This window comes from Rhineura floridana, chromosome 4 (genome assembly GCF_030035675.1).
Source record: "Rhineura floridana isolate rRhiFlo1 chromosome 4, rRhiFlo1.hap2, whole genome shotgun sequence".
NCBI lineage: Eukaryota > Metazoa > Chordata > Lepidosauria > Squamata > Rhineuridae > Rhineura > Rhineura floridana.
Window position 1 is genome coordinate 116698822 of NC_084483.1, and position 16118 is coordinate 116714939.

Here is a 16118-nt window from a genome sequence, read left to right on the forward strand (position 1 = left end):
CACTATGCCAGTTTGGCATTATTTTTTGTTTTAATCATCTTTGGCATGTTCTTAGTTCAGTCTTTGTGCTTCTTAGCTGTGTCCCAAACCTTTTGCTTTGAATCTGATTAAGTTGAGTAACTACTCCAAATGGAATTGAGAACACTGCTGTAAGTGCTGCAAGGACTGGGACCCCCTGTCTGACCCTGGCTCCAGAGAGAGGCTGCAATTAATCTTGCAGCCTCTGGGTCAGGAGGCATAAAAGCCCAGCTGCTGTTGGGCGGCGGGTCTGCTGCCAGCGGGATCGCCACCAAAGGGGGTTGCCCCTTGGGGAGCCCTTTAGGGAGTCCTGAGGGTGAGGGCGCTACCCCCTTCTATTACCTTTTCTTTTTTTAATTTATTTTCTGTTAAACCAATCTAGGCAGGATTGGTGGTGGGGAGGGCGTGTGGTGCATGTGTAGTTCCTGCATAGGGTGGGAGCCTGTGCAGTGAACTGAATGATAGGAGAGAGTCACCAGGTGCCTTCAGAGTGAGAGTCTGTAACTGGCAGAAGGCTGGCCCTCCCTGGGTGTGAGACAGGAGGGGGAGTAGATGGGCCCTGTGTGAACAGGTTTGAATGGGTATGACTGTTCCCATTCCTCGCAGAGGCTTACTGGGACAATTTGCTCCGGCAGGTTTTGTTGGTGGGCTCATGTTGGGTCCATAACAGGTGTTTAGGAGGAGTCTTAGTACAGGGGAACATGGGTGATGCCACCCCAATTTTGGAGATTATGGGCAGAGGGTAATATAGCCATGGGGATGTGCTGAATTACCATAGAAGACAAGGGCAAGGCTATTTGCGTCTTGTTCCTTGCTGCCACTCCTGTCATGGATGGGTTCCTCGTTGCTCATCTGCTGTGCCCACTGGCCTGTGTGTGTTGTTGTTTAATGCCAGATCAGTACACAATAAGACCACTCTCATCTATGATTTGATTGTGGATGAAGGTGCCGATTTGGTGTGCATTACCGAAACCTGGGTGGGTGAGCTTGGAGGAGTTGATCTGACCCAACTTTGCCCACCTGGATACTCGGTGCAACACCAGCACAGGCTGCAGGGACGGGGGAGAGGAGTTGCTGTGGTCTACAGAACTTCCATCTCTGTTACCAGGAAACCACTCTGTTTTGGAGCTGGCTGTGAGGGCCTGCACCTGGTGTCGGGCCGAGGAGACAGTAAACTAGGGTTGATGCTGGTGTACCGTCCACCCTGATGCCCAGCAGCTTCTCTGACCGAGCTGGCGGAGGCCGTCTCAGCTGTGGTGTTGGAGGAGCCCAGAACGATAGTGTTGGTTGATTTCAATGTCCATGCGGAGGCTGCCTCTAGTGTTCCTGCTCGGGACTTCATGGCCTCCATGATGACCATGGGGCTGTCTCAAGTTGTTACTGGCCCAACACATAGGGCAGGGCACACCCTCGACCTGGTTTTTTCTCCAGATGGAGGAAGGGGTGGTCTGGAGATGGGGGGTGGATGTCACCTCATTGTCATGGTCAGATCACTTCCTGGTGAAGTTTAGACTTATGGCTCTGATCCTTCCCTGAAGGGGTGGTGGACAGATTAAGATGGTCTGCCCCCGGAGCCTAATGGAATCCACAGGATTCCTGAATGGCCTGGGGGAGTTCCCAGTAGGTAGAGCAGGTGACCCTGTTGAAGCTCTTGTCATGCTGTGGAACAGTGAGGCGCGTTGGGCTTTTGAAATGGTTGCCCCCGAGCGCCCTCTCCGGCACTGTGGAGCCCGACTTGCAGCTTGGGACACCAGTGAGCTAAGGGCAATGAAACAGGCTGGACAACGGCTAGAGCGCAAGTTGCGAAAGACGTGCTGTGAGGCTGATTGAGCACAAGTAAAACATCATAACCGTGCCTGCTGTGTGTCGGTGAGGGCAGCAAAGAAGCCCCACTTCTCTGCCACCACATCACATCCTCAAGTAGCCATCTGGTGGAGCTTTTCCGTATTGTCAGGGGTCTGTTGACATCAACTCCAGGAAATGGCATTTTAGACCCCTCTGAGGCCCACTGTGAGTTGCTTGCCTCTGTAGCAGTTTTGATGCCCCATCCACATCTACTGTAGTCTCCAGTGAGGTGTCCAGTGCAACTTCTGCTGAAACTTCTTGGGAACGGTTTCAGTTGATGCGGCCTGATGACGTGGACAAGGTGCTTGTGATGATGTAACCAGCAACGTGTCCTCTCGACCCTTGCCCTTCTTGGCTTATTAAAGCTTGCCAAGGGAGTCTCACCAAATGGATCCAGGGTGTGGTCAACGCATCATTATGGGCGGAAGTGGTTCCAGCTGCCTTGAAAGAGACGGTGATCTTACCACTCCTGAAAAAGCCCACCCTGGACCCATTGGTTTGTGACAACTACCGACCGGTTGCAAATACCCCCTTTTTAGGGAAGGTGATTGAGAGGGTTGTAGCGCAGCAATTGCAAGTACTCTTGGATGAAACAGATTATTTTGACCCATCTCAGTCTGGGTTCAGGCCTAGTTATGGGCCTGAATTGGCCTTGGTTGCCCTGATGGATGACCTTTATCGGGAGAAGGACAGCGGGAGTGTGACCCTGTTATTCTTACTTGATCTCTCAGTGGCTTTTGATAACCATTGACCATGGTATCCTTCTGGGCAGACTTGGTGAGATGGGTATAGGAGGCTCTGCTTTACAGTGGTTCCGATCCTATCTCCAGGGTCTTTTTCAGAGAATAGCATTGGGTGACTGTCTTTCGGCCCCTTGGCAGTTGTGCTGTGGGGTACCTCAGGGCACCATCTTGTGCCCCATGCTGTTTAACATCTACATGAAGCCTTTGGGAGCGGTCATCAGGAGCTTTGGGGCAAGGTGTCAGCGGTATGCTGATGAAACCCAGCTTTATTTCTCCATAACGTCAGGAGAGGCCGTGCAAGCCCTGGACTGCTGCCTGGACTTGTTGGTGGGCTGGATGAGGGCTAATAAACTGAGTCTGAATCCTAGCAAGACTGAGGCACTGTGGGTTGGTGGTTCCCGAGTTCTGATAATTGGTCAGTTGCCTGCTTTGGATGGGGTTGTACTCCCTCTGAAAGAGCAGGTCCATAGTCTGGGTGTACTCCTGGATCCATCTTTGTTGCTAGAGGCCCAGGTGACCTCAGAGGCTAGGAGTGCCTTTTACCAGCTTTGGCTGGTAAGACAGCTGCGGATGTTTCTGGGCCAGGATTGCCTGCCCACTGTTGTCCATGTACTGGTAACCTCCAGACTCGATTACTGTAATGTGCTGTATGTGGGGCTGCCCTTGAGGTTGGTTCAGAAGCTGCAGCTGGTGCAAAATGCGGTGGCGAGACTGCTCACTGGGGCAGGGTATTGTCAACATGTCACCCCGCTGCTGAAAGAATTGCACTGGTATACAAAGCCCTATACAGCTCGGGACCAGGATATCTGAAAGACCGTCTTACCCCTTATATACCCAGTCGATCACTGCGCTCTGCGGGTGAGGGCCTCCTGCAGATACCATCTTATGAGGAGGTTCATTCTGCACTATACAGGAAACAGACCTTTAGTGTGGCGGCACCTACCCTGTGGAATTCCCTCCCCTTGAATATTAGGCAGGGGCCATCTCTGCTATTTTTTCGGCACCTTTTGAAGACTGTCCTCTTTCAACAAGCCTAAGTTGAGACCTATCCCAGTTTGCGTCTGTGTTAGAATTGCTTGTTAATATGTTTTTTTAAATAATGTTTTTAACCCTTTTTTAAACAATGTTTTTAAAGCTTTTAAAAATGTTTTTAATGTTGTTTTGTTTTAATGTACAGGCGGGCCCTGCTTATATGGCAGGTTCCGTTCCGGACCCCCGCCGTAAAGCAGAAATAGCCGTAAAGTGGAACCCCATTCACTATAATGGGCTGCGTCGTGCGAAAACAGCGCAAAACGTCGCAAAAGAGCAAAAAACACCTTTAACATTGAAAATGAAAGCCGCCGCATCAGCGGAACGCCTTAAAGCGGAACGCCGTAAAGTGGGGCCCTACTGTATTTTAAGCTCTGTTTTTATAATGTTTTTAAGTGTTTTTAGCGTTTCTGTTTGCTGCTCTGGGCTTCTGCTGGAAGGAAGGGTGGGATATAAATCAAATAGTAAAGAAATAAATAAAATAAATAAATATACTTGACCTAAGTGAACTAAATTGCATAATAGATGTTTCTGAGAAATGAGGCAGTTAGTGTGAGTGAAAATTAAAATAAGTAGCTCTGAGTTTCTAATACAGTGGGACAGATTGAACTGACCCACAAAGTTAGTTTTGTGGGAGAATGTACCCTTCCAAAAGAGTCTATGCATCGTTAATGAGGAAAAGAATATTTTGAGAAGTAAATATGTTGTCAGAAGTTTTGCCTTTACTTTGAATGAATGAATGAATTATTTACTAAGTTCACAGACCAAAAGATTAAAATCAGTATAAAAAGCCACAAAAATTAAAATACATATAAAACACAACTGCTGAAAATTACTACAAACCAGATAAATACAAATTAAGTAGTTCCTTAGTCAGAAGACTAGCAGCATATTTTCCTAATTTGCACTGTGATTAAAAAAAAACTTTTGGTAACAGAAGATGATAAATCCCTTAAACAGAATGCCAAATTTGCAGAAATACTCCTAGGGAAAGCAGTTAATAGAGGGAAAATTAGCTTCTTTCTGGATTCACTGTACAAATTACAACACAGTAGAACATGTTCAACAGATTCAGTTACACCAGCTCTGCAAAGACATGTCGATTCACTGACTGGGATCTTATTAAATCGGCCTTTCAACAGTGCTGATGGCAACACATTAAAGCGGGCAAGAGTAAATGCTTTCCTGTACTTTGGAATGGTCAGTGAATACAAATATGAAGCTGCAGTGATTCTGTAATTGTTAGAGTTATTATAGATTAGTGGAGAGCAAGATTTATTGTAGCAGTTCTCAAATGCTGCAAATCTAGATCTATTAGTCTTTGGACAACAGAGATCTGGCCCTTGTTAAGCCCATAATTACCCAGCACGTCAGGGGAAAAGCCCATCTTAGTTATTTTCTTCACTATCTCACACATCCAACGACTCGACCTTTACTTCCCCCCCATAGTAAGAATATAAACAATATATTCTGACAATTTTTAACATTTTACATATGACTTATGAATGATAGAGAGTTCTCTCACTAGAATTATCATAGAAAGTGCTGTATTGTGTGCCCTTGGTGATTTACCAGATGACAATTTTCATTAAACATCCCAACCATTCTTAGGCACCTTAAGGGCTCATAAAGGAAGAAGCATTCCTTAAGACCTACTTCGGAATTTTTTACATGGAAAGTACTGCTGTATAAAATACAACATTTGTTATTGTTACGTGCCTTCAAGTCAATTTCGGCTTACGGCGACCCTATGAATCAGTGACCTCCAAGAGCATCTGTCGTGAACCGCCCTGTTCAGATCTTGTAAGTTCAGGTCTGGGGCTTCCTTTATGGAATCAATCCATCTCTTGTTTGGTCTTCCTCTTTTTCTACTCCCTTCTGTTTTTCCCAGCACTATTATCTTTTCTAGTGAATCATGTCTTCTCATTATGTGTCCAAAGTATGATAACCTCAGTTTCATCATTTTAGCTTCTAGTGACAGTTCTAGTTTAATTTGTTCTTACACCCAATTCTTTGTCTTTTTCGCAGTCCATGGTATGCGCAAAGCTCTTCTCCAACACCACATTTCAAATGAGTTGATTTTTCTCTTACCCGCTTTTTTCACTGTCCAACTTTCACATCCATACATAGAGATTGGGAATTCCATGGTCTGAATGATGCTGACTTTGGTGTTCAGTGATACATCTTTGCATTTGAGGACCTTTTCTACTTCTCTCATAGCTGCCCTCCCCAGTCCTAGCCTTCTGATTTCTTGACTATTGTCTCCATTTTGGTTAATGATGATAATCCTCGACAAGTTCAATGTCCTCATCGTCAACTTTAAAGTTACATAAATCTTCCGTTGTCATTACTTTAGTCTTCTTGACATTCAGCTGTAGTCCTGCTTTTGTTTTTTCCTCTTTAACTTTTATCAGCATTCGTTCTGGTCTCCGCACTTCAAGAAGGATGCAGACAAACTGGAACAGGTTCAGAGGAGGGCAACAAGGATGATAAAGGGATTGGAAACAAAGCCCTATGAGGAGAGACTGAAAGAAATGGGCATGTTTAGTCTGGAGAAGAGAAGACTAAGGGGAGATATGATAGCACTCTTCAAGTACATGAAAGGTTGTCACACAGAGGAGGGCCGGGATCTCTTCTTGATCGTCCCAGAGTGCTGGACACAGAATAATGGGCTCAAGTTGCAGGAAGGCAGATTTTGACTGGACATCAGGAAAAACCTCCTGTTAGAGCCATATGACAATGGAACCAATTACCTAGAGAGGTAGTGGGCTATCCAACACTGGAGGCCTTCAAGAGGCAGCTGAACAGCCATCTGTCGGGAATGCTTTGAATTGGATTCCTGCATTGAGCAGGGGGTTGGACTTGATGGCCTTATAGGCCCCTTCCAACTCTACTATTCAATGATTCTATGTTTCAGATCATTACTGGTTTCTGCTAGTAGTATGGTATCATCTGCATATCTTAAATTGTTGATATTTCTCCCTTCAATTTTCACACCTCCTTCATCTTGGTCCAGTCCCTCTTTCCGTGTGATATGTTCTGCGTACAGATTAAACAAATGGGGTGATAAAATACACCTCTGTCTCACACCCTTTCTGATTGGGAACCAATTGGTTTCTCCATATTCTGTCCTTACAGTAGCCTCTTGTCCAGAGTATAGGTTGCGCATCAGGACAATTAGATGCTGTGGCACCCCCATTTCTTTTAAAGCGTTCCATAGTTTTTCATGATCTACACAGTCAAAGGCTTTGCTGTCATCTATAAAGTACAAGGTGGTTTTCTTCTGAAATTCCTTGCTCCGTTCCATTATCCATTGTAGGGTTGCCCATGAAGACAAGTCGCCCTGGGCTCCTACTGGGAGAAAGGGTGGGATATGAATCTAATAAATAAATGAATCAGAAATTTCAACTGGTCCAAAATGCAGTGGCTAGGTTACTGGCTGGGGTTGCTTTAAGAACTTGTGTAACTTGTGTTTTAAAACAGCTGCATTGGCTGCCAGTTCGTTTCTGGACCCAATTCAAGGTGTTAATGTTAGTGTTTAAAGTCTTACATGACTTAGGCTCCAAATATTTGAAAGAATGCTTCCTTCCCTACACCTCTTGGGTGTTAAAATCAGCAGAGAGGACCGTCTTGGTAGTTCCAACACCCTCAGACGTCCGGTGATGTTGGTGGCCCAGGAGAGAGCATTCTCTGTGGCAGCCCCTAAGTTGTGGAATTCCCTCCCCATTGAGATGCATCTGGCAACTTCAGTGAGCAGTTTTTGGCAAATGCTAAAAACGCACGTCTTTACCCTGGCCTTTGACACTTGAGTTGTGTATTTTCAGAACCCACCCTATTCCTGTGACGATAATATGTTTTAAATTTTTAATTTTAAAATGTTGTAACCCACCCTGGGACTTGCTGGTGAAAGGCAGGTAATAATTTTGATGATGACGACGACGTGAGAGAAACAAGGAATGATTTTTGAAACACCCCCCCACCCCAAAATAAAGAAAGCTATCAAGGTCCATATTTGCCATGGATACCTATAAGGTTCAGAGTGTAAATACTATCTGCACATAGAGGTTCCAAAAAAACCCACAAACCTATTGTGAGTTGACCCTTGATGTTTCATTTTCAGCAACTTCATCTCTGCTTGATTTTTTTATTCTGTATTTCATACCTTTTGAGGTTTTAAAGATGTCCAGTGTTATACTTTTAGAAAACAGCAGGTTGTACAGAATTATTTGGACATTTTAATAGTGTGGTACATAATCTATTTTATAAATTATAATGCACATTTTTAAAGTATGCTCATCCATCTATATGGGGGGGGAAAGGAAATGTGAAATTCTATCTGAAGGCTTGACTTTAGATTGACAAGAGTTGCTTCTCTGTTTCTCCCTCAATCTCTCCATTGGGCAATGCAGCTTTTGCAGAAGAATGGACAAATATCCAGTATTAATGGCATTACAGAAGAACAAGTGGAGCTCAGCCTTAAATCAGAAGAGCTGAAAAAGGAGCAGGGAGAAGCAGTCATAACAGACGGTAAGCAGATGTTTAAAATGATATGACTATGGAAAAAACACAAAAGCAAATGGGTATCTCAGGCCCTTTTCTATAGTGCAGATCTTCAGTTTATTAACACTCTGAGCCTGAGATCTTTGGGGATCCCTGTCAAAACAATACCACAATACCTGATGGAACACCTCTCCCAACACAAACCTACCCATATACTACGTTCAACATCAAAGGTCCTCCTCTGGGTGCCTACTCCGAGGGAAGCTCAGAGGATGGCAGCAAGGGAGAGGGCCTTCTCAGTGGTGGCCCCCAAATTATGGAATTATCTCCCTGACGAGGTGCACCTGGCGCCAACCCTGTTATCTTTTCAGCGTCAGCTCAAGACTTTCCTTTTCTCCCAGTCATTTTAACAGCATTTGAATAGCATGTGTTTTGAACTGGCTTATCAGTTTTTATGGGTTTTAATTGTTTAAATTTGTATACTTGTTTTTAATGTTCTTAATTGTTGTAAACCGCCCAGAGAGCTTCAGCTATGGGGCAGTATATAAATGCGATCAATCAATCAATCAAATGATTGGCACTGTCCGCTTTGCTAGTAATTTCCCTTCCTATTGGGGAAGAGCTTGTACTTGGATTCATCCCCCCCACCCCACCCCACCCCAGGTCACTGATTCTCTGTAGTAGTAATGGTTTGATCTAGTTCAGGTGCAGTATAGTATCCATATGCAGAGGATGCCTACGGCGCTCAGCAGAGTTCAATTTTTCCTGCCTTCGCCCCCAGGTGCATGTATGTTGGCAATACAAGGGAAAGGAGGTACATGTGTTCATCCTGTCCTCTATCTCTGTATCTTTTAAGTTACCGATATTCTGAATGCAAATAATTTTCATGCCATGGACAGCGGGCATGTTTGGGGTGCAAGATCCATACATTGACCTTGGAACAGGCCCTCATGTTGCCTGTGTCCACACCTATGGAATAATTAAGGCTTTACTGAACCTTGTGAGAATCCTTTGCGTGATATTGTGTCCAAGTTTAACTGGATTAGGTCCAGTGTTTTTGAAATATTTTCATTCCCCACCTTTTGGTTAATATTGTTAGAGATGCACTGGACTGGCTGATGATGCTGTTATGAAAACTGTCAGCAAGTTCATCCACACAGAATTAGACTTCTCTGGGATTGTGTCTTCTTCGAGCTGACAAGAAAAACCCATTGTCAGGAAGTCCAAATAGCTCTAAGAGTTCCTGAATCATTGTGTAAATGTTTAGGTATTTTTAGATTGGTTTGATATACCCAAGTGTACTAGTTATCTGCTTAATTGGTGGAGACCAGGGTAGTTTAAACAGTCTCTGAATGTTAGAAAGTTTTTTTGCTTGAGTGTACCTGCTCCTGCTTCTGAGCCAAAGCCTCTTTCATGCCTTTCTATCATTTTACCTACTAATAGAATCACACTTTTAAAAGGCATAAATTTGAAGGCCACATAGCTCAGAAATGAAGCTTATTTTCATTATACATGGTAGAAGTACAACATTTCATTTAATTTATTTCAGTCTCTGTTCTTTACCCCAGCCATAGCTGGGGGTGCCATCACTGCAGTGCCATAACCAGCCATCCTAAGGGTGCAGCAAGGGTGAAAAGATAGTAGAATGGGAACCAAATTTCACATACTGCTTTGAACTGACCAGCCAATTTTTCAAGTGCAGGTTTAAATTACACTTCCCTTATGATTGATTCAGGCAGAGCTAAACCAGATACATTTCACGTGGTGTGATGGGACTTTATTTTGTATACTTCTGAACATCAAACACAACAGCATCTGTCATCAGCCTTTTGGGAAATCTGAGACTCATAATTTGCTTTTGGACTGTTGTCTGGGATTTTTTGCTTTTATTTTATTTTTAAAATTAAATAAATAAATAAATAAATAAAAATTCAGTGTAGGCTTCTAGCTGTTCAAATATTAGTGTATCATACTGATACTGCTATTGATACTGCTTTTCAAAAAGTCACTTGAAAGTTTTACATTTATATTAACTTTTGGTTCTGTGATTATGTTATTTTATTTGGTTTTTAAGACACAATTTATTGCCATTTATGATTTGGTATATATGAGGAATTTTTTTATTCTGTGCTTGCTATAAAGGGAACAATATATATTGTTTCTGTTGATGTTATAAAGAGCATTTCATTTTTTTCTCCATTGTTAAGATTGTATTTGTTTTTCAGGAACCCTTTGATACAGAAGAATAACTTTTAAAACTCACATATATCCATTTGCTGTATTTAAAGCTTATCTACCCCCTCTAGGATGCACACCTTAACATGGTGAGGGGGTTTGAGAATGTTGAAGAAGCTGGGATCAGTGCCGTCAGGAGTCTAAACCAAGAGGCTAGGCTCCTAGCAGGGGCACCCAAGGTGGAATGGTCAAACCTGAGACACCAGACTAAGATGCATCCAAACTCAGAGGAAGGCAGTGGTAAACCACCTCTGAATACCTCTTACCACAAAACCCCTATGAACAGAGTATCCAAAATGCAACACAAGATAGTGCTGGAAGATGAGACCCCCAGGTCAGAAGGCACTCACCGAGCTACTGGGGAAGAACAAAGGACAAGTATGAGTAGCGCTGTGACTAATGACGCAACTGGGTCAAAGCCAAAAGGAAGCCCAGAGGCTGATGCGCACAGATGCGAAAGGAGAGTCCGGAGTTGTATGATGCACACAATAGGAACATGGAATGTGAGAAGCATGAACCAGGGAAAGTTAGAGATTGTCAAACAAGAAATGGAACATATCAACATTATAATACTTGGCGTGAGTGAATTAAAATGGATGGTAATGGGACATTTTCAATCAGGCAACAATAAAATATTTTATGCAGGAAATGAGAAATTAAGAAGGAACGGCAAAAGCAATTAAGAGCTATAACGGAAGGTCTGAGTAAGTGATATCAATGAGATTAAACGGGAAACCTATTAACATACCCATCCAAGTCTACGCTCCAACGGCAAATGCAGAAGAAGATGAATTGGAGAGATATACGCAGAAGTACAGGAAGAAATTGATCACACACCAAAACAAAATGTTCTGATAATCATGGGGGACTGGAATGCAAAAGTAGGGAACAAAGAAGAACTAGGAATTGTGAGAAATTGGGGCTTAGGAGACAGAAATGAAGCAGGAGAAAGACTTATTGAATTCTGTGAAGCCAATAATTTGTTTCTTGTAAACACACTTTTTGAGCAACCGAAAAGATGACTGTACACATGGACATCACCAAATGGTCAAGATAGGAATCAAATTGATTATATAATTGGTAGCAGAAGATGGAGAAGTTCCATACTTTCTGTGAAAACAAGACCAGGGGCAGACTGCGGTACACATCATGAACTGGTCATATCAAAAATCAGAGTAAAGCTAAAGAACAACAACAAAGCAATCATAATGCCAAAATACAATTTAAATAGCATCCCAGCAGAATATAAAGATCAAATAAGGAACAGATTTGAGGCTTTAAACTTACTTGACAGAGAACCAGAAGACCTATGAAGTCAGAGACATCAGTAACAATACCTCTTGTTAAAAAGAGAGAAAGAATGGATGCCTGAAGAAACTCTTAAAATGGTTAAAGAGAGAAGGAAAGCAAAAGCAAAAGGTGATAGAAACATGGTCAAAACCCTAAGTGCAACAATACAGCGATTAGTATGTAGGGACAAAGAGAACTATTACAATAATTATTGTCCAGAAATAGAAGAGGACAACAAAAAGAGTAGAACCAGAGCCCTATTCCAAAAGATTAGTGAAATGAAAGGGAAATTTAAACCAAGGGTAGGGATGTTGAATAATCAACAGAAGAACACGCTGACTGACCAAGATGAAATAAAAGGAAGATGGAAGCAATACACAGAAGAACTCTGGAAGAAACAAATCACCAGGAATAGACGGCATACCAATAGAGTTGCTACAAGCTACTGAGACTGAGTCTGTTCAAATTTTGACAAAAATTTGTCAACAAATATGAAAAAGAAAACAATGGCCCACAGACTGGAAGCATTCAATATACATCCCAATTCCAAAGAAAGGGGATCCCGGGGAATGCAGTAATGCTCAAGATTCTACAACAAAGGCTCTTACTACATATGGAGCGAGAAATGCCAGACGTCCAAGCTGGATTTAGAGGCGCCGGAGACCATATTGCAAATATACATTGGATAATGGAATGGACCAAGGAATTTAAGAAGGAAATCACCCTGTGCTTTATAGATGACAGCAAAGCCTTTGATTGTGTAGATCATGAAAAACTATGGAATGCTTTAAAGGAAATGGGGGTGACACAGCATCTGATTGTTCTGATGCGCAACCTATACTCTGGACAAGAGGCTACTGTAAGGACAGAATATGGAAAAACTGACTGGTTCCCCATCGGAAAGGGTGTGAGACAGGGGTGTATTTTATCACCCTCTTTGGTTAATCTCTATGCAGAACATATCATACGGAAAGCAGGATTGCACCAAGATGAAGGAGGTGTGAAAATTGGAGGGAGAAATATCAATAATTTAAGATATGCAGACGATACCATACTACTAGCAGAAACCAGAAATTATTTGAAACAAATGTTGATGAAAGTTAGAGGAAAGCACAAAAGCAGGACTTACAGTTGAACGTCAAGAAGAATAAAGTAATGACAACAGAAGATTTATGTACCTTTAAAGTTGACAATGAGGACATTGAACTTGTCAAGATCAATACCTTGGCACCACATTCATTAACCAAAATGGAGACAATAGTCAAGAAATCAGAAGAAGGCTAGGACTGGGGAGGGTAACTATGAGAGAACTAGAAAAGGTCTTCAAATGCAAAGATGTATCACTGAACGCTAAAATCAGGATAATTCAGACCATGGTATTCTTGATCTCTATGTATGAATGTGAAAGTTGGACAGTAAAAAAGCGGATTAAGAGAAAAATCAACATTTGAAATGTGGTGTTGGAGGAGAGCTTTGCGGATACTATGGACTGCAAAAAAGACAAATAATTGGGTGTTAGAACAAATTAAACCAGAACTGTCACTAGAAGCTAAAATGATGAAACTGATATTATCATACTTTGGACAAGTAATGAGAAGACCTGATTCACTAGAAAAGACAATAATGCTGGGAAAAACAGAAGGGAGTAGAAAAAGGGGAAAGACCAAACTAGAGATGGATTGATTCCATAAAGGAAGCCACAGACTTGAATTTACAAGATCTGAACAGGGTAGTTCACAACCAATGCTGTTGGAGGTCACTGATTCATAGGGTCACCATAAGTCGTAATCGACTTGAAGGCACATAACAACAACAAAGCTTATCCAGTTTGGGGACATGCTATGTTTTTCCTTTTTGCATACAGAAAAGGAAGTCTGTGGAAATGATAAATTCAAAACAAGCTACTGTTAGTACTCTCTTCTTTAATTTTGACACATTTGATGCTGATTTTTTATAGGCAAATATCTTTTATTACAAAGTTTGAGTTAGTAAGACAAAATGTGCTGGGCAGTCCGGTTCACAATCCAGTTAAGCTGAAGTACATGAATTGAAAATAGCTTTGTCCTACTGATTAAGACAACTTTAAACAAAGTACTTCAGCTTGATTAGGAAATGTGAGGGATGATTCAGTGTTCGTTTTAGATTTGCTGGTTTCATGGCTTATTTGAGTACAAGCCTCAAATATTTAACTGTAATCCTACTAGCAAGTGATTTAAGTGACTATAAGCATGCAGGCTGCACCCTTTTCAGCCTCAGCCCCTGACTAGGCAAGTAGCTGAGGAGTTTTGCATTCAAGGCCACACCATGCTGATTTAGCTGTATATCTCTGCTTTAACAATGCTGTGATTACATCACTTTATGTGTGTCATGCATGGTATGCAAGAAAAGTGGGAGGTCAATGACCAAAACAGTAGTTTTGACATAACCTTGCTTGGGAGGGATGGAAAAGATGCTTCTTTAGCATAGTAGCATAAACCACGCTTTGTGCCACTGTGACTAAAATGAAACTATAAAATCAGGGTAATCCAATTTCATTAGACCACATTATAAGCAACTCATGATTACATGTTTGACAGTTCTATCGCTTCTTGTAAAATCAGAACAAGTTAAGTAAAGTAGTAGAAATTTATCTATGGGAAGTAGAAGATGATGCTTGGTAAGTGTAATTTATCTCAGCCTCACAACCTTAATCAAAACAAAGATTGAATCAGGCACATTTAAAGATTATGTCCTGTGAACATATGAAGTAGTCTTGTTTTCTGATTGTTAGTCCTCCCAGCCCAGTACTGATATCTGTCAGTAATTCTCTTTGGATTCTAGTCACAGGTCACTGTTAGTCCTACTACCTGAGATCCTTTAAGTGGAATTGTTGGTATTTAAACTTGGGACCATATGCTTGCAAAGCCCGTGTTCCACCAGTAGGCTGTACCATCTCCTGTCAAAGGAGGTACATTTATAGTGGTTATTAGGCTAAAACTCAGAGGTGGTTCATGAGGGGAGCAGAGGCCATGGTTGCCTCCTGACAGAGGTTTTGCACTAGTTAATATGGGGTGGGTTGTGGTAGGAGGCTGGAATAACTCTGGTTTGGCGGTGGCAACCCTGTAGGTGTATGTGGAGGCTTCCCAAATTTTGTCTGTCCCCACTGCATCACTATCCTGTCAAGTACAGTACCAGCACTGCTAGGAGCACACCGCTGCCTCCTCCACCTCACAAGCCACTGCTGCTAAAACTGCTACTCTCTTCCCATTTCTTTTTGTTTTTCTATTGCATTTCCCAAACATTTCACTTCTGTTTTGATTTTTAGAAGAACAATTTTAATGCATTTCTAAATGTGCACTATATTATAAAGGACTGTTATTCTGAGATAAGATGACAAACTGATATACCCCATTGTTCTGCTCAAAACACAACCACCTCCTTCACTACAGACAGTGCCTTTCCCTCTCCAAATGAGGTTCTCCCAGTCTTAGCCAGCAGCCCACCATGCTGGGCACAGTTGGTGCTAAACATTCAGAACAGGCAAGGATGCAAAGAGAGGAATTCAAATATCACTGCCTGCATTGTCAAGGAAAGCTACTTGAATTGACCAAAACAACTGTGACAAACAACCACTTCTGAGACTTCTAGTATAGATAGTTACATATCCGATGGCATCCAGGCTGAGCCAGATGAGAGCAACTTTATGAGCAAAATAGCATGTAAAAACATTATAGTATACTACAGAAATGTCATCCCCTCCTGCAGTAGCTTTGCTGGGCATGATTCTTCAGAGGCAATGATGGCAGAGACCACTGCATGGGCCCGCAAATGAACTCTGTGGTGTGCTCTTTCAGATTTGTACTGCAATCCTATATACACTTGTCTGAGATTCCATGTGATGTCAGGGTCCAATAATGTGAAGCTGGAGTAGCTGACAAGGTGCCCTTCAGGTGTTGTTGGACTCCAGCTTCCATTAACATGTGCCGATTGGCCATGCTGGCTGAGCAGTCAAGTCCAGCTTGTTGCTACTAATGTTTTGGGGGCTTCCACCTTGACTGTCCCATCAGACTAAAATCTCTGGGCTCAGAATATAAGGAAGGATAATTAGTTTTCCCCAGATGTTTTGGGAACTGACATCCACTTGCTGCAAAGGAAGGGCACATTCCATTATTCATCTACTTCACCCATAAATGGTAATTTATGCCACTGCCAGGGAATAGTTATGTGAAGAGGAAAACTCACAGAGCATATCATTTTCTGTATATTCTGGGAAGTACAACAAAAGTTGTTGGGGTCATCTCAATGGCTATAAGAAACCAGAATCTGATATTACCTGTACACAGCCAGTTAGCCCTTGATATCCAAAGAGTGTGACTGGCAAAAACCACATGTACCTTACAAGCGGTCTAGATATAGTTTCTTGAAATAGGAATTGAATAAGAAGTTGCTGCTATGCAGGTGCATAGAGACTCAATAGTT

The 16118-nt window shown here is 42.3% G+C and overlaps 1 protein-coding gene across 1 annotated transcript in view; it reads left to right on the plus strand.

The window, feature by feature from the left end:
- AKAP12 (A-kinase anchoring protein 12) overlaps nucleotides 1–16118 on the plus strand; it is a 133429-nt gene that overhangs the window by 76003 nt on the left and 41308 nt on the right. Inside the window, exon 2 of the mRNA XM_061624127.1 lies at nucleotides 8045–8162. Coding sequence (XP_061480111.1) covers nucleotides 8045–8162 — 118 coding nt within the window. The remainder of the gene's footprint in view (nucleotides 1–8044; nucleotides 8163–16118) is intronic.